This window comes from Monodelphis domestica, chromosome 7 (assembly GCF_027887165.1).
Source record: "Monodelphis domestica isolate mMonDom1 chromosome 7, mMonDom1.pri, whole genome shotgun sequence".
Taxonomy (NCBI): Eukaryota; Metazoa; Chordata; class Mammalia; order Didelphimorphia; family Didelphidae; genus Monodelphis; species Monodelphis domestica.
This window is the reverse complement of record NC_077233.1, coordinates 281466503-281485460: the sequence shown is the minus strand read 5'-3', so window position 1 is coordinate 281485460 and position 18958 is coordinate 281466503. Positions and strand designations below refer to the sequence as shown.

Below are 18958 nucleotides of genomic sequence, written 5' to 3'. Positions count from 1 at the left end.
ATCTGTCTGAAGCGGGATTCAAACACATGCCTTCCTAATTCTAATTCTAATAATAATATCCTTGGCTCAAAACAACTAAAAATTTTAATTATATCCTGTTTTAATGAACACAATGGTTGATTTGTTGCCTGGTTGACTGGTTGGATATTGTCCTTCATACTTGAAAAGAACCAAAACAACATCACAATTTGGGGTGAATGTACAGTATATCCAACTGGCTAATCGGGCCTCTGAGCTAAGAAAACTCTACCACACATGGGGCGCAAACAGTCTACATGAACATTTGGATGGAGAAGTCTCCAAATTTGCACATTTCACATTTTCTTTTAGAGCTAATGCAATCCTGCTCTGCTCATAGTGCATAGTGCAATATGAAAAGTTTGGAGCAGATTCAACTTACCTGAGAAATACATGTTAAATGAATTATGGAAGGACCCCCAGGAAGTGATGCAAAGTGAGAGAAGCAGAGCCAGGAGAACATTGTACACAGAGACTGATACACTGTGGTACAGTCAAATGTAATGGACTTCGCCATTAGTGGCGATGCAATGACCCTGAACAACCCAGAGGGATTATAAGAAAGAACACTATCCACATTCAGAGGAAAAACTGTGGGAGTAGAAACACAGAAGGAAAACAACTGCTTGATTATATGGGTTCTAGGGGATATGGTTGGGGATGTAGCTTCTAAATGAACATCCTAATGCAAACACCAACAACATGGAAATAGGTTCAGATCAAGGACACATGTAATACCCAATGAATTGGGTGTTGGCTGCCGGAAGAGTGGGTGGAGGGGAGGGAAAGAAATAATGTGATTATTGTAACCAAGTTCTAAGTTGACTAAATAAACTTATTCAAATGGAAAAATAAATAAATAAACAAACAAATAAATAAATTGACTAAATAAAAAAATAAAATAAAATTTAATTCAAAATAAAAATAAATGAATCAATTAATATAAATGAACAGAAAAAAAGCATTAATTAGGCCTAGATTATATTAAAACACCATGTTAAACCCTGGGAATACAAATAGAAATTGATGACTGTTTCTGTTCTCAAGGAGATCACATTCTAATAAGAGGAAAACAACACATATAGGAAGTTTCTGCAACAAGTCAAGTGAAAGGCCCCTGTAGGCCTCAGTATGCAAAGCTAATGATAATATATCTTCCTTCTTGCCAGTTCCATTGGTTTAAAATATCCACTCCTGATGCTAAACAATTAGAAAGCATAAAGGACTTTGACAGCGAGAACCAGAGTTTTCTTTTTCTGGGTTTTCAGTAGCTATGGTGGCTGAGAAAACAGAGCTGTAGCACCCGCACAAGTTGCCAGATTCTAGCTCCACAAGAGTTGCTTCTTCCTGGACAGCTCCTTCCTGCTAGCCGGGCCAGCACTGGCAAAGCTTTTCAAGGTCCCATGCCCAAGCTGCAACTTCAAGCTGCCCACGATCATATTACCACAGAGATCAAAGGGAAGAAGTGCTCATTTGGGGCAGCTGGACAGAGAGGGGGGGCATGCAAAAAATGTCCTTGGGTGCTGGGAAGAGGGGGAACGGAGCAGCCCCCACCCCATGCCAGCTTTGCACACGTGCCAATCCTTCACCAGTGTTGGGCTAGGAGACGAAGAAGACAAGCCCAGAAGAAGAGCCAATGTTCTGCAACCCCTGGGGTTATGGCGCTTCTGAGCTATCTCCATTTGGTCCTGGAGCAAAGTGAATCTAAAGTTAAGTTGATGGCGAATGGTTTAACCTACTTTGGGCTCATGTTATCTTCCTGTCTTTTCCTCAAAGTGTCTCACTGATTCATCTAGGATGGCTTGCCTGGCCCAATGCTATTGGCTGGCAGTTGGTGGTAGTGATAAGGATGCTCCCCTAGATAATGGCTTCAGGGTCCCAATTGAAGAAGCGCTGATGATCTTGTTCGCATTACGAATCCTGAGTCTCTTTAGTTTAACTGCCCATTGGGGGCAATTGGTAATGATGGATCTCTTCTCCCCAAGCAATGCTTCTCTCAATGATGACTACAAGGGTCAAAGTAATGATGAAGAAGAGAGACAAATGAATTCCAAAATCAAAGGAAAGCATGACTAAGTTCCTCCATGCAATAAAGTTGTGGTCTCTAATTTTTTTTAATTGAAGACACAATTAGCAAAGTATTATTGAGCATACACTCCCTATATATAAATTAATATATAAATTGTATATAATAGTATAACAATTATGAATAGTATAACATGCAAAAGGCAAAAAAATTTAAAACAAGATCAATATGAAATAATATTTGATCCTAGAGTCAATAGGAGTAACTAGAATTTATTGAATGGGGATTAACATATTCAGAACCATACTTTAGGAAATGCTCTTTGAATTAGAGGAGCTCTTGAGGCAAGGGGTTATTGAAATAGTCTAGGTGAGAGCTGAAAAGGGCCTGGACTAGGGTAAATGCTGCCAGAGCAGAGTTAAAGGGTGAGACTCAAGATGCAGAGAGAGAAAAGGTAGGCACGCACCTGATCTGATACATGGGCTCGCATAGGAGGAGTCCAAAATGGCCGCGGGTTTGTGAACATTGGTGATTAAAAGGGCGGCAGTGCCCTTAACTGAAACAGGGAAATTAATAAGAGAAAAATGTTGAGCGGAAGAATAATGTAATATCTGTGATGCAGATCACAATCCATCCATGCTAGCTTGTGCAGGGCAAAGCCCGCCCTTCAGAGCCCTGATAGCCCCAAGCAATTGGGAGGTAGGGAGTGGATATGCAGGAAGACTACAACTGAATTTTCCACCATGCAGCTGCTGGGCTGCCCATCTCAATCCTAGCTGCCCGGAGGGACCAACACTCCAAAGAGCAAGAAGTTAGAAGCTTAACAGCAGAAGGATGAAATCTTGGAGGATATGAGGTGAAGTGTGACTGTGCTAGAGACTTTGGGTGTTGCATCCCTTCTTGGCAAAGATGCTGGAGTGGTCTGCCCTTTACCTCTCCAATTCATTTTTCCACATCAGGAACTAAGGCAATGAACGTTAAGTGATTTGTCAAAGGGCACCCAGCTAGTGTCTGAGGCCAGATTTCAACTCATAAAGAGAGTCTTCCTGATTCCGAGTCCGGGGCTCTAACTACTGCCCCACCTAGTCACCCCGTGTTGGGAACTAGACTGTTGTTAATCTAGAGAAGGGTGGAATTCAATTCAGCTTCTCCACTACAGGCTCGCTTTCTCACACACACTCCCTGGAATCCGACGGCGACCACGGCCATGAAGGCCAACCCAAGACTATGTCTGCCAATTGGAAACAGGGCAAGCAGTGTATAGCTGTCCTCGGGGATCAGCCTAAAGGCTGCAGAAACCTTGGCAGATCTGCTTCAGAGGCTAAAGCGCAAAGATCAGACTGCCCAGTAGGTGACCGGCTGCCCATCCTAGAAGACGAGAGGGAAGCCGAAGAGATCTGGGTCAAGCCCTCTAGGAACCAAGGCACTGGGAGGCCGCCCTCCGGAAAGTGACTGCTCAGGAAAACTGACAAGCCCAGCTTAGCCCACTGGAGAATTCTCAAAAGGCTGAAAGAGGCTCTAGAGAATGCAGCGGGGGGGGGGGGGGGGGGGGGGGGGCTGGCACCAGTGCGGTACCCCCTCCCAAGAGCTCAAACCAAAGCTCTGGAAGAAAGAAGGGCCTGGGACCATCATGGACGGCGAGTGAACAGCCTCCAGACTAGAACCTCGCCAAGATCGGTGATGACAGCAGCAGCTTCACTCTAATTCCTAATCCTCAAAGGCTTCTTTTCCCTCAGTAAGAAGTCAAAGTCTGAGGACTACAGATTCCCTCCCATGAGTCAGAAGGCCAAAGCAAAGGATACCTACAGGTCCCTCCCTGACTAGGGCTCTGCTATTCAGTTAGTGCCATTCAGCCTCCGTTACCTCAGGCCGTTCATGCCTTTGGTGGGGGTTTCTGTTCAATATGAAAGGAGGTAAGTAAAAAGAAGTTATTCAAAATGATGAATGTGCTTACAACAGCTGATTATTGTTTAAAGCACATCTACTTTTGAAGCAAGCAATCATTTTTTAATGTTAAACAAAAGAAAAAGATAAAAATGCCACCACCCAGAACATATATAATTAATGGTCTGTTTTATTAACACAATAAAAGGCAAATTCTATTCGCTGCCATATTTCCATTGTGGGTTTGCATTAGAGAATGTATATGTGTAATATATCATCCAAAATTCAACTAGGAAGACACGTTTTACATATTTTAGTGACGTGCCCATTCTATCCCTCTTCCCACAATAGGGAGACGTTTTCAGGGGGGTTTGTTAAGGTTGTTCTGCATCAATAAATAAGACAAGCTATAAGGTGATATGTTAATCCATTAAATGTACCCAGAACTCTACCATAACTGTGATAAAATACTGTGATATCCCTGTGCAAATGTGACCATGAATTGCAATTTGTATGCACATGATACTTTAATTTCCTGTGCAAATGTGGAATTCACAAAAACAAATGCACCCATCCCTACCATCTGTACCTTGATTATTCTCATTAATTTATCTTGTTTGTATAACCATACTTCCACACCTTTGTCGAATAGTCCTAATTATAAAGGCTTCCCAACATTTTACTTAGAATAGGGCACTGAAATTGGGAGCAACGTTCAGCAGACACCAAAAAACACAGTATTTTCTATCACGTTCACTTTATTCACACATTCAGCAAACATTTATTAAATGGTGATTATGTGCCAGGTTCTGTGTTTAGTAGGTGGCACAGTGAATAGAGCACCAGGCCTAGAGTCAGGAAGATTCATCTTCCTGAGTTCAAATCAGGCATCAGATGCCAGCTGTGTGACACTTGGGCAAGTCATTTCATCCTGTTTGCCTCAGTTTCCTTATCTGTAAAACGAACTAGAGAAGGAAATGTCAGATCACTCCAGAATTTTTGCCAAGAAAACCCCCAAAAGAGGTTACAATGAGCTAGACACAAGTGAAAAATGATTGAACAGTAACAATTGTGTTACATATTGGGATTCTTAATAAGATTATTTAAATAGTCAAATCATCTAATAACAATCATCAATATCCTCTTAATAAACTTGAAGACCTTTTTTATTAATATTCATTCTTTATGACTCTTGTTCAGAATTTCAATGTCAAATATTTCCTTGCATTTACTATCAAAGAGAACAGTAGCTCACTGAAAATTGAAAAACAGGCTCTGAGAATCAAATCTGGCCAGAGATACTTTCTAGCTGTGCGACCCTGGGTGAGTCACTTAACCCTCATTGCCTAGATCTTCTTCTACTTCCCTACTTCTTCTTCTGCCTTGGAACCAATCAATATTCAGTATTTATTCTAAGACAGAAGGTAAGGATTTTTAAAAATGAACAAACAAATATTTACTAAGTATCTACTTACATGCCAGGCACTATCCTGGGAAATGTGAATACCAATACAAAGAGTGACTTTACTTTCTAAAAGCTTATATTCTATTTGTGGAGACAACATGTACACATATAAGTTTACACAGATGAAATACAAGGTAGCTAAATATAAGATAATTGTATGAAAAGGCCCCTAACACCTAGCAGCATTGGTGAACCTTTTAGAGATTTAGTGCCTAAATTATACCTCCAAGTTGCCTGGGAGGTGCCCCCCATGACCTCAGAGAGCAGAGGGAGGAAGTGCTCAGATTGGGCTGCTGGGCGGGGGGGGGGGGGGCAGCATGCAAAAAATGTCCTTAGGCACAGTGGAGAGGGGAAATGGAGTAGCCCCTTCCATGCTGTTGGGGTATAGGTGCCATGTATTGGCCAACACAGAACTAGAGGGATGAGAAATTACTTCATGGTGGTTATATTTGAGCCATCTTGAAGGAAGAGAAGGTTCTATATGACAGAAGTAAGGAAAGGAGTCTATGGGATAAGCTAGTGCAAAGTCACAGACAAGAGAGATGGAGAGTTCTTTGTGTGAAGAAATTGGCTGAACACACAAAGAGAAATAATGTCAAAAGAGCATGGAAGGAGGCTGAGAGTAATTCTGAAAGGTTTTGGAAACTAGACTGAGAAGTGTGCATGTTTTTCCTAGAGGTAATAGGAAGTCACTAGATCTTACTGAGGAGGACAGCGATTTGATCAGACCTAAACTTAAGGAAAATAATTTTGCTCACAAAACTGTTGAATATGAGATATTGTGGAGGTAGAAATGGCAAGATCTGACAACTGAATAGATATGTGGAGTGGCAAAGAGTGAGGAGTCATAATAAAGAGTAGTTTCTAAAACTTAATAAGAATAAAGTAATTGTGGAGGCAGCTGGGTAGCTCAGTGGAGTGAGAGCCGGGCCTTAGAGACATGAGGTCCTGGGTTCAAATCTGATCTCAGACCCTTCCTAGATTTGTGACTCTGGGCAAGTTACTTAACACCCATTGCCTGGCCCTTACCACTCTTCAGCCTTGGAACCAATACATAGTATTGATTCTAATGTGGAAGATAAGGGTTTTTTAAAAAAAGAATAATGTAATATAACTATTAGAATCATTGTTTATAGCTTTCTTAATGATAGTCATTCATGCTGCTTTGAATGATTTAAGGCATCCCAAAGTGGTCATTTGAAGACATTATATGTCACGTTTAAAATTCAATTCAGCAAGCATTAATTAAGTACCTACTACTAGGTATGCTCTATGAATATGCTTAAGATAAAAAGAAAAAAAATGAATAGTCCTTGCCCTCAATAAGTTTTTTTCCTTCAAATACAAAATATGTAGGAAATAATTTTTGGAGTGAAGAAAGGGAAAATGAGTAAATCTTATCTTCTGCTGAGTAACTTTGGTATTCTACAATCACATTCTTGGTCCTAATCTTCATAGTACTTCCTCTCCATTTTTACTACTTGAGCCTACAGACATATCAAATCAACCACCAACTAAAATCTCCATACTCCATAGCAAGATTTCTTTAAGATGAAGGTGAAGGTTCTTTTCACTTACCTTTACCTTACCCTTTACAGCAATCATAAAAAAGAGGGTTTCATCCTAGAGCCCTAAAAGAAAGAGCACTCTCCATCCCATTCTAGGTCACTGGCAGTGGAGCCAAGGTCTTCCTCCAATTTTCCACAGAAGCAGAAATCAAAGTCTCCTTCTAAAGACTGGGAATGGAATTTTCCAGAACCCAGTTCAAATATCTCTATCCATGCTGCATGCAACTTACTTGTTACTACATCTATATTACATATGGAATAGGAGAGTAAATCCAAAATCTAGTTACAGAAGCATCATCTGTATTTTCATCCAAGTAATTCCAGTAGTTATCTCCAACTCCATAGCAACTTTTCCTTTCTTTAAAGGATGGTGTTGAAATTTTTGTTTATGCTTAAAACACAATACCTCGCCTTTTCTGTCTGAATATTTCAAGTCATTTTTACTCCTGTGAAAGGAAATTCTTGGTTCTCTTTGTCTATTCTGAGTTTGCACTTGTGAAAAGGTAATCCTTTATTCTCTTTGCCTAGTTGGAGTTAAAACTTTGGTTAACAATAACTTAAGTACCCCTACTTAGTACCTCACTAGATCATGAGGACAGGATTAACTCTCCTTTGTCTTCTTTTGAATTAATCAACAAAAGCTAACACACCCATACTTAACCCTAAAGTAAGGGGAGTCCATAAACTCTTACCACAGGAGTTTACACCTCCAAAAGGAAGACACCCCTACTTAACTTTAAGTGGGAGGAGGTCTGCAACCCACATGATAAACTGGGTGACAACTCAGAAACGTCTGAATCCTAGGAGGAGAGTTAACACCTTTAGAGGTAAGAAGTCAATCCCACAGACACTGCCCCTGGACAGAGCTGGACAATTTGGAAACTGTGATTGGCCCCTATGAAGAGGGGCAGGGACAGGAAACCACCATAAAAGCCATGAAATCCTTCAGCTGGGGGAGGTGTTGGCTTGGATTGTGGCTTCAACTTAGACTCTGACTCCTGGACTACTTCTTTGGGTGAGTGAAAAGGCTAACTCCCTTCCTAGTTTCCTAAGAGACTAGCTTTCATCTTGAAGGAAGCCTTGTGGTTACTCACTACCAGCCCTCCTGGCTGAGGACTAGTATAGGTATTTTCTCTAACCTCTTTCACATTTCTCTACTTTATTGTTTGCCCTCTATTTTGGTAAATAAACTTTTGACTTGAGATATACTAATTTTGGCAACCACATTATTTCATATAATTTAAGTCCAAACATTAAATTTAATCTTTATACTCCTAAATTATCCCAATTTTTGATCCTGCTAATTCTTTTCACATTAGTCATAAATGTTCCTCCTTATTCTTATTCAACATTTTATGCCTTTAATTTTCTCTGAAGTGCTGTATCATAGAATGGGAGACACAAAGAATAATCTTCATATTCCCTAATAATACTAGCAACAATACACCTCACTTTCCACCTTGAACTTAACAGTCAATTCTCCTAAAGTTGGAATATCATTTAGCCAATACAATTTGGTAGTCATGTATACCCAAGATACCACTACTTATGCAGCCATCTCAATTCAACCCAACAGACAGTATGATGAAGGAAAAAGAAGAGACAAGATATGAAGATCTGCTTTCAGTGTTAAATCCTCTCAATGTGTGTATATGTAACATTTACATATATGTGTGTATGTGTGTGTGTATATATATATATATATATATATTCATACATGCAAAAGCTAAGTACAATAAATTCATTTAATTTCCACAAAATGATGTTTTCTCAGCTTAGCAGGAACTACTCAGGGGCCAGTTAAATCACTATCAAAAGTAATACCTAATGCTTACTGATTGCCAATTTCTAAACAGCATAAGGAATTTCATATATTATTAGTCAAAGGTCAAAGGACAGATACATGGTGGGTAGAAGTAGGTTATAGCAGATTGTGTAATTGGAAATCTTTTACCCTAAAAACTGCATTTCCCAGGAGACCACTGACTTCCTGTCGTAATGTACTTCCTGTAGACAGAGGGATAAAGTTCGGTGGGATTCCTGGTCTTGTGCTCTTTGCTTCCCATCCCGAGTGTGGTGGTAAAAGGGGGTTTTGAACAGGTTGACTAGCCACGGGCACATGGTTTTTATTTTGTTACCTTTTCAGTCCTTTATTTCTAATGATCATTAATAAATCTCTTAAAATATAATATTTATGATTTGAGATTAATTTTAAGTTTTACAAGATTATCAAAAACTTACATTCACAAAAGAAGTAGTATAAAATACCCATTTATCAAGGAAGCATATTTCACAAAAGGAAGTAGGGCAATCATACAGAAGCAAGTGTGAAGGATAACAAATGGGCAACCTAAGTACTGCACGGTTATACCCAAAATAGTTAAAGTAATAGAAGAACCTCCAGGATTTTGAGCAGATACTCTTTGATGGATTTATGTGATCAAGAATCATACGGGATGAAAAGGTATGAACAAGCCTGTTATCTGCATTGCTTGTGAAAATACCCATATTAATAAACTGACAGATACAATACCTATATCAGCATAGATTCCTCACAATATTCCTGCTAAGTTAGGAAGCAAGACATTATTTCCTTGCTAATAATATTTCCTTAGCTCAAAACCAATTCACATTTGTTGACTTTCATTCTAATCTTCTCCTGTGACAATACTATTAATAATGAAAGTAGTAGTTAACATTTATATAGCCCTTTAGGGTTCACAAAGCTCTACACACACACACACACACACACACACACACACACACACACACACGCAGAGTCTCATTTGTCTCCAACAGGGCCTGCAGTATTGGGCAAGAATGTAAAGGCTGCCAAGCATGAATCTAGAGCAGAAAAGTTGGAGAGGTGCAAATGAAAGACCTAGGTAGCTCTGCAAGCAGTCAGATTGGATATCTAATTGACCAAGAAATCTAGTGAGGTTGGAGGTAGCCTCTTGAGTTACTTCTAGTTCTAGATCTTCCAGCCTGTCAAGCTGGTTGAAAATGGATAAATTAAAACACGAGAATCTGCAGCAGAGAAGTTTGGGCAGTAATGTACCATTTAATTAACACCCACAGACCATTATCTGAAATTAATATATACCCAAAATATAAACAGATATTTCTTCACAGTCCATTGGTATCTTAATTATCTCTTATTATCAACCATGTTTTGGGATTGGAAGGCTCCGACAAAATACAAAATGGAGAAGTCAGTCTAAAAGGCATAGAAACCCTCTGTCTTATAGTAGATCTTCACAGCCTTTTGGGGGTAATTGTTTAATTGCTGTGGGAACTGTAAGGTTTGAGAAGAAACCCTAATAGGATCCTGGAGTCTGATGGAGAGACTAGCCTGGAGGCAGGGAAGAGTCAGCTGAGAATTCTGGGAAACAAATCAGATAGCTGAGAGAATTCTGAGCAATGGGCTCACTTCTAGCCTTGGAAGGATACTGTGAGGAGCATTTCCTAAGGTCAGAGAAATGTCTGAAGCCAGGAGGACAAAGAACCTGATTTCCACCTCGTTATATATCTGTCTCCAGCTAGAAAATCCTCCACAACCTCCTTTCACTGGTCTCCTGCTGCTCAAGACTGACAAGGAGGAAGTTGGACTCTTTGGCTCTAGCCAAACTGCCCTCTCCTTTGGGCTCTCCCCATTTTACCCTCCCTTGGATAGATCACAGTAACTTTAGGTTAAGTTAGGGTACTATAAAGGAATAAGAGACCGGGTGTTGGGAAAAAGGCTTGAGGCGCAAAGCCTCTGGCCAAAGACTTTGATTCACAACCACTGCAGGATACGCCTAGGAGGGCTTCCTATCCCTCCATCCTGCTCCCTGATCTTTTCTACCCTTACTTCCCCATCTCTCAAAATAAATTTCAATTCACATCAGCTTAAGTTGGTTGGGGTTTTCTTGTGAAATTGGAGGTTGAGGGTGTTAGGAACAAGATCAAAGGTGAAATCTTGTTTCATCTGTGACAAGCAAAGATCCAGTTTGTCACTGTGCTCTTGGGGAAGGGATCAAAAATCAAAACCTTTTCCCTTGAAAGGATTGTCTGGGATTCGACATCTCTCCCAGCAGTTGAGCCCACATTTCCAGGTTCAAAGATACAGTCTGTGGTATATCCTCGGGCAGAGAGGTAGACAGATTTCTTCTGTCTCTCCCTGAATAAGCCACAGCTCTAAAGTCAGCTAAACTTGAGGAAAGGAGAGGCATGGCCTTTTTCCTCAGATCTTCAGTTTCCCCCATATCCCTTTTCCTCCACACCTCCCTTCAACCTCTCACTGGAGAAACACATCTATCCAGTGGGGTAGAACCTTTCACCCCTCTCCATTAGTAAGCGAGGAGAGTATCCCTCCATTTTTTAGTCGCTGTGGAAACAAAGATTTATTGGTTCTTGCTACAGAAATAGAAATCTCACAAAATACTCTTGCAGCTTCATTGACTAAAAAACAATTTAAAATGAATTTGTAAACGTTCATTGCAGTTTGTTCCCATCACTCTACTCACCTGCTTTCTCCGGGTTTAGAAGTAACTTCTTTTTGCTAGTCCAGTGGCTTATCCTCTATTCTTACACTATTCAACAGCTTATCTTTCCAGAATTCTAGGCATTGTACACCTTTGTAATTTCTCACAGATGACCTTCCACCTCCTGTCTACATGCCTTTGGCATAAACCATCCTCTATGCCTGAAACATATTCCTTTTCCCCCTCACTGCTGTCTCCTAGTCTTTCCAGCTTCTTTCAAAAGCACAAGTCAGAAGTAATCTCCTCTACAAGGCTATTACTGATGGCTCTAATAACTGGAGCCTTGCCTTAAAAATTAGCTTGTAATTATTTTCTATTTTGTATCAGTTAATCAACAAGAATTAATGAAATGACTGCTGTGGTCCAGGCACTATTATAGAGTGTGTGAGATAGAAAGACAAGAATGAAACTGTACCTGTGGTCAATAAGTTTACATCCCATTGATCAAGAAAAATGAGGTCTGTGAAAAGATTTAGCAATTCGAGAACAATGGTACTTTGTAGAGAATGTTTTCATTTGATCTATGAATCCAGAATTCAAATGGCAAAAAGCTGAGAAATAAATGAAAGGAGTAGAAGTGGAGACTTTAAATACAGACAGGTTTTTCAAGGAGTCTGCCCTAGAAAAGAAGAGATATAGCAAAGTCCAATGAGTGTTTGTCTGTTTGTTTGTAAAGATGGGAGACAACTGAATGTGTTTATCAATAACCAGGAAGGAACCAGTCAATAGGCAGAAGTTGAAGACTAGTGAGAAAGGATAGATGACAATGGGAGCAATCTGCTAAAGAGGAAGAAAAGGACAGAATCAAGATGGCGCACGCAGAGGGGATGGTCTTGCTGCATAGAGACTTCTTAATCACTTACATTTCTGGGGTTTAAAAAAACTTATATTACAGAAGAAAAAAGGAAGCTAATGGCATAATTTTTTTTGGTCAAGGCTTTCATCTTCACATCCTCCCACCCACCCCTATGCGCTTTCTAAAACTGTCATCTCTAAAATACCTTCTTGTAGATTGCCTATTTTACAGATTACCTGGTCATGTATAAATGTCTCTTCAAGGTGATGACATCCTTAGTCTCAAATGGCTGAGTAGGAATAAAATACTCTTTGATCATCTATCACAGCTTCAAAATATCCCATTAAAATCCAATATTAAATACATGTCAAATGAAGAAAAGCTTGAAAATAGTTCATTCATTCAGCTGGGTTGTTACTTGACCTAATCTCCATTCATCTCGGGAAAATTTGCCCAGTTCATAGAGGGTTATAGTTAAAAACCATTTTGGTGGCATTTCAACTGAGAAGCAAATAACAGAGAAGCAGATTCAAATCCCACCTCCAGACTTATTACTTCTGTGACTTTGGGAAGTCACATAACCTCTCTATGATTCCATTTCTTCATTAGTTAAAAAAAGGGGTGGGGATTATGGGATTAAACTAAATGGTCTTTGAGTTTCCCTTTAGCTCTAAAAATATATGGAGATTGTTGGTAAAAAGAAAAATAAATAAGAATACAAATAGGAATTGAGCATAAATGCAAAGTTTTTAGATTTTGTTTTGCAAGACTGTTATATATAAAGGGCTTTATTTTTTGTATTAAAAAATATGCTCATTGCAAGATGGAGGATAGTGGAAACAACAGATTAACTTTAAAATGCTTAGTAATTGGAAAAGAAAAAATTAAATTAAAAAAGAAAATGCCTGAATTATCTAGAAGTCTACAGTGAGCAAAATTTCCATTAGCTGATGTTATTCAACTTTCATGACAATTTTTACTCTAAATACCAAAAAGCTAGTGAGAGAGTTAAGTGATTAGGATCTATTATGCACCTCAGAATTGCTAGGTTATTAATATGATCCAGTGGAAATCATTCAATCTTTCTGAATTCTTATCTCCTTATTTATAAAAAAATAAAAATGTTGATAACTTGCTGCTTGAGAGGAAAGAGAGGAAAGGGCAACATTTAAATAGAATTTCAAGCCTTTGGCAAAATAATCATATACCAGTAGCAAAAGCAGTTTATTCACTGCAGAATGGTTTTTAAACTCTGAGTATAATTTTAATGACTAAAAAAGTTTTCCTCCAAATGACAAATGGTCAGGTGAAATGAGCAGGCAATTTTCAGGAGAAGAAATCCAAGCTATAAATAATTGCCTTTTTTTAAATATTCTAAATCATTAATAATTAGAAAACTGCAAATTAAAACAATTCTGAGGTACCACCTCACCCTCACCAAATTGGTAAAGAGAACAAAAGAGGAAAATTAGAAATGCTGGAGGGGATGTGGGAAAATGGTTACAGGTGAAGCTGCAAACTAGTCTAACCATTCTGAAAAGCAATTTGGAACTATTCCCAAAAAGCTATTAATCTGTGTATACCTTTGACCAAGTAATATTACTTATGAGATCTATACTGAAGAGAAATAAAAGAAAAAGGGCTCATATAATAAAAATACTTTTAGTAGTTCTTTTTATGGTGACAAAGAATCAGAAACTGAGATTAGAAATCAGGAAATGACTGAATAAGAATAGTATGTGATTAAGACTATTGCACTTTAAGAAATGATGAAAGAATTCAGAGAAACCTACGAAGACACATATGAACTGATTCAAAGTGAAATGAATAGAGCCAGAAGAAAATTTAGAAAAATTAACATTAGCATTATAAACATAAGCAAAGGAGAAAGACTTTGTAACTGTGATCAGCATGATGATTTCCAAAAGATTCATGATGAAAAATGCTACCTAGCTTCAGATGGAGTGCTGATGGATTCAGAATGAATGAAGGATTTTTTTATCTTTCTTTCTTCTTAAGTTTTATTTTATTTTTTGGTGAGATGAACATGGTTAATAATGAAATTAGTTTTGCATGACTTCATACTTATAATGAGTTTTGTATTTCTTGCCTTTTCAATGGGTGGAGGAGGGATTGGGGAAAAGGAGAGAATTTGAAGCTGACAATAAAATATAACTGAATAATAACAGAAAATAAAGTTTTTCATCTACCAGTGTCAATTATTGTTTCCATCATACAAGCTAGTACAAGAAGCATTTATTAATGCCTGAAATGTGGCAAGTACTGGGCTAGATGAAAAATAGTCAACTCTCAAACAGTAAAATAACTCCCTATTGCTTACTTCTAAACAATTTCTTGTCACTCAAATATGTAACAAATGCCTACTATGTATTTTGTGCTGAATCATATCACGTTCAGTGATTAAACAAATCTCAATTATTGAAGGACTAATTTATTCAAAGTAAATTACCCCTGTCTCTTTCCTTTTTCTACTCTTTCTAGTTTTCTTTTGTACATCTCCATACTAACAAGCTTTTTTTTAAGAATGAAAAGGAGAAATAAAAAGAACTGAAATTCAGATGAGTCAGTTTTGCTAAAAATAATAATAATAATAATAACATGCATCCCCCACATTAAGTTTAGATTAAGAGCTCTTACCAAACTTATAAGTAATTTCCAGGGAAAAATTGGTTTTTGTATAATAATGACAGATGGAGAAAACAGACAGATTATTCTAGAAACAGTCAGAAATTCTAGGCCAAAAATCATATTAAACGTCAACTTTAAACTTCTTGGATTTTAGAATTGCACCATTTCATTTTCCCTGATAATTCTGATAGTAAATCTGATTCTTACAACTACTTGCTGTGAGTTTGGCACATTTGTGCCATATGATTTTGTTTGCCTGAAGGCATCCTAGAGAAATTCTAATATTGCTTATACATTCATCCAGTCTGCCAATAACACACATAAAAAGGAAGTAGCCAGGAGACTTTCCTTTTTATTGACCATATCAGTTCTTAATCACAAGGAAAACATAAAATGACAGCTTTAAACCCTGTCCTGAGAATGTCTTCTAATTTACATCAATGGCTGAAGAAAAAGATATTTGTGAAAGAGAATACACCACAGCAGAGTCTTAAGAAAACTTTTTGTTTTCTCAAAGTTTTGGAAATGCCACAATTACAAAGGTAAGATAAGTTCTGGGGGAAGTTATAATGAGTTAAAGAAGGTTAGGATGCCAACAGATTTGTTTATATTAAATAGGACTTTATATTTTAAAAGATAAAACCCTTTCTGGGCTTTTGATTCCTGGAAAAGCTTTAAGTCTGAAAGACTCAAGACTGCTGTTAACAGAAAAGTATAGATCTATTATTGTCTCCTACCAAAGAGACTCATTCGTCTTCCGCTGCCTTCCTGTCTTACTAGTCTTATCTATTACATTTAATTAATACGAGCAAGATTTTGCCTTCTCTATGTTTTGCCACAACACCTAGCATTTATGGTGCTGACTTGCATTTCTGAGGGTCAATAGAAAGCCAGCTGCTATAAAAAGAGACATAGTCAATGTTTAATGGATTTAAGATATAGCTAATGTCAAAATCTAAGTTAAATAAGAATTACTAAAAGAAAGCAAGTCTCCAGCACTTTAATTGCTTCGACATCTTTATTTCACACACATAAATATGTATGCTTGTATAAAATAGATATAATGGGTGTATGTGTGTATCCTGATGCTCTTTGTATCAGAGCATAGATACTCCCCCAATTAGCCACCAATAGGGCCCTGATATCTCCACCAGAATCCACTTTTAGCTACTTCTTAGACTGAAGAAGAAGAACTGAAGAGTTAAGGAATCAGAGAACTAAAAAGAGAATAAGGACTAGAATTCCTTAGGAAGTGAATTCCTGCTCCTAGTCCCCAATTCCAATTTCTGTTCTAACACAATGCCATCCTAATTCGCAAGAGCACCTACCAAGGATAAATTACCCTCACTAGATGATGCCTCTGCTAAAACAAGACGAATGCAATTCTATCTGGAAACAAAATTCTAACGTATATCAAGTGATTTAATTCTTGGCCATCAAACCATAGTTGATAAATTTAGGTTTCACATACTGCAAAGTAATATGGTGTCGTGGAAAGAAGTTGTACTTGAAATTGAGGACTTATGTTCAAATACTAGTTCTACCACTTACTATTAATGTGTGACCTTGAACCAGTCACTTAGAGGCTTTGATCCTCTCTTTCTTCACTGTAAAACAAGGGAGTTGAACTCTATGACTTCTACAATTCCTCCTAATTCTAAATCTATATTCTATAATAATAGCTTTTCTATAATTAAGTTATATAGTTATATATAAGTTATATAGTTAAGAGAATCACCTAAATAAAAACTAAAAGTACTTAAGTAATTTGCTCCCAAAGGGTAATGGATAATAAAAGAAAAATAACAAAGGAATCTTGGTTCAGTCCCTGACTCCTTCTTGAACAATGAAACAGAACCTAGTCTATCATAAGATATTCCCAAATAAAAGGAAAATATTGAGCATAATACTCCTTAAATAAACAGAATTTCACTTTCATGGTCAGTAAATTAATCTTTTATTCCTTTAAATACATTAATTTACATCTTATAGGACCTTAGCATTTTATTCCTTAGGTATAGATTGATAACCCCATGACTTTTCTTCTCTATTAAACAACAGTTTGAATTTTTTGGCATATTACAAATTTAACATAGTAGTTCCAACACTGTCTTGATTATCTGTGTTCCCCCATAAACTTCTGTTTTCTTCTGTTTAGTTTTTGAGTGACTCATTAATACTTTTTCTCTTGTCCCATTTTTAGAATCATTATGACTCCACCACTCATATAAATCTCCTCCTACCCCTTCTCCAAATTAAAACCCTATATTTTAACAAGAACAATGAAGGAAACAGCCCTTATTCTGGCCATCTTCAAGAATGTATGTTTCCAGAACCAGGAGAACATTGTACACAGAGACTTATACACTGTGGCACAATTGAATGTAATGGACTTCTCTACTAGCAGCAATGCAATGATCCAGGACAATCCAGAGGAACTTATGTGAAAGAACACTATCCACATCCAGAGAAGAACTGTGGGAACAGAAATGCAGAAGAAAAGCATATGATCAATCATGTAGTTCAATAGGGATGTGATTGGGGTTTTGATGTGAAAGGATTGCACTACTGCAGATATGGATAACACAGAAATAGGTTTTGAACAATGATACATGTATAACCCAGTGGAAATTCTTGTCAGCTCTGGGATGAGGGAGGGAAGAAAGGAAGGGGAGGAATCATGAATCATGTAACCATGGAAAAAGTTCTAAATGTTTTTTTTTTTTAATTTAAAAGGATGTATGTTTCATTCTTTACCTGTAATCCTTCACTTCTCTGCCAAGATATGGGAAACATGATCTTAATCAGTTGGCTATTTCATAATTGATCATTGCAAACATCATGGTTCACAAGTCTTTGAAAGTTGTTTTCTTTCTCAATGTTGTAGTCATTATATAAATTGTTCTCCTGATTCTGCACCCTTCATGCTGCATCATTTCACAAAGGGCCTTTTAGGCTTCCCTGGATCTGTTATTTCTAGTTTTTTTATCTGACCACTTAAGAGTCCTTAGTTTTCTTAGACATTATGCTACTAAATTTAATTACTTATGGATATTATGTACCTAATTGTTCCACTAATCAATTTATCTAATATTTAGCTGGCATCAAAAGATTGGGCAATTATTATTTTATTATGTTTTAAAATTTAGAATTAATAGGCCCTCTTGCTTTCCATTTTTTACCCATTATTTCACTTGAGATTTTCAACATTTTGTTCCTCTTGATGAATTCTATTATATTTTCTAATTCTATGAAGCAACTATTTGGTAGTTTGATTGGCATGGCGTTGAATAAGTAAGTTATTTATGCAGTATTGCTATTTTTATTATATTGACACAGCTAAATCTGAGCAATATCTTTACTATTATTTAAGTCTTTCTGCCAAGTGTTATATAATTATATTCATATAATTCCTGGGTGTGCTTTTGTAGGAGGACTATCAAATATTTTATATATTCTGGAGTGATTTTTGTACAGAGCTTCTTTTTTTAGTGACTTCTTGTTGGGATTTGTTGTTAAAATAAAGAAAGATTAATTATGTGGATTTGTTTTACTTCATTCATTTTTAAATGAATGTCCAGGGTTTGCTAAGTAAACAATTATGGCATCTGCAAAAGTGATAACTGAATTTCTTCTTGCCCTATGCTTATTCTCTCAACTTCCACTTTTGTTGGTTCATTTGTTTTATTACTATAACTAGAGAACATTTCTAAGACTATACCAAACAATAATGGAGAAAAATGGATGTCATTGTTTTAACCCTTTTCTTACTAGAAAAACTTCTAGATCCATTTACTATTTGTTATAGTGAGGAAAGACTCATCAATTTCTATGATTTTTAATGTTTTTAACATAAATTAGTGTTGTATTTTAAAGATATTTTCTGCATCTATTGATATAATTGTGATCTTTTATTGTTGATAATATGGAATATTATAGTTGTAGTTTTCCTAATCTTCAACCAGTCCTGCATCCTTGGTATAAATCAAATTTGGCCATATCTTATAATCACTTTACTATGTTGTTATG

General features: G+C 37.2%; 1 protein-coding gene across 4 annotated transcripts in view; it reads right to left on the bottom strand.

Annotated features, from left to right (window-relative positions):
* The window catches only part of COMMD10 (COMM domain containing 10), a 183549-nt gene that overhangs the window by 97012 nt on the left and 67579 nt on the right, over positions 1-18958 (bottom strand). Inside the window, exon 6 of one of the 4 annotated variants that reach the window (XM_056803943.1) lies at positions 3593-4893. The exons of 2 other annotated variants lie outside the window; for them this stretch is intronic. In XM_056803943.1, coding sequence (XP_056659921.1) covers positions 4855-4893 — 39 coding nt within the window. In that variant the 3' untranslated portion in view covers positions 3593-4854. Of the gene's footprint in view, positions 1-3592; positions 4894-16862; positions 17405-18958 lie in introns of those variants that run through there. One more of the 4 variants, XM_056803944.1, reaches the window with a different exon arrangement.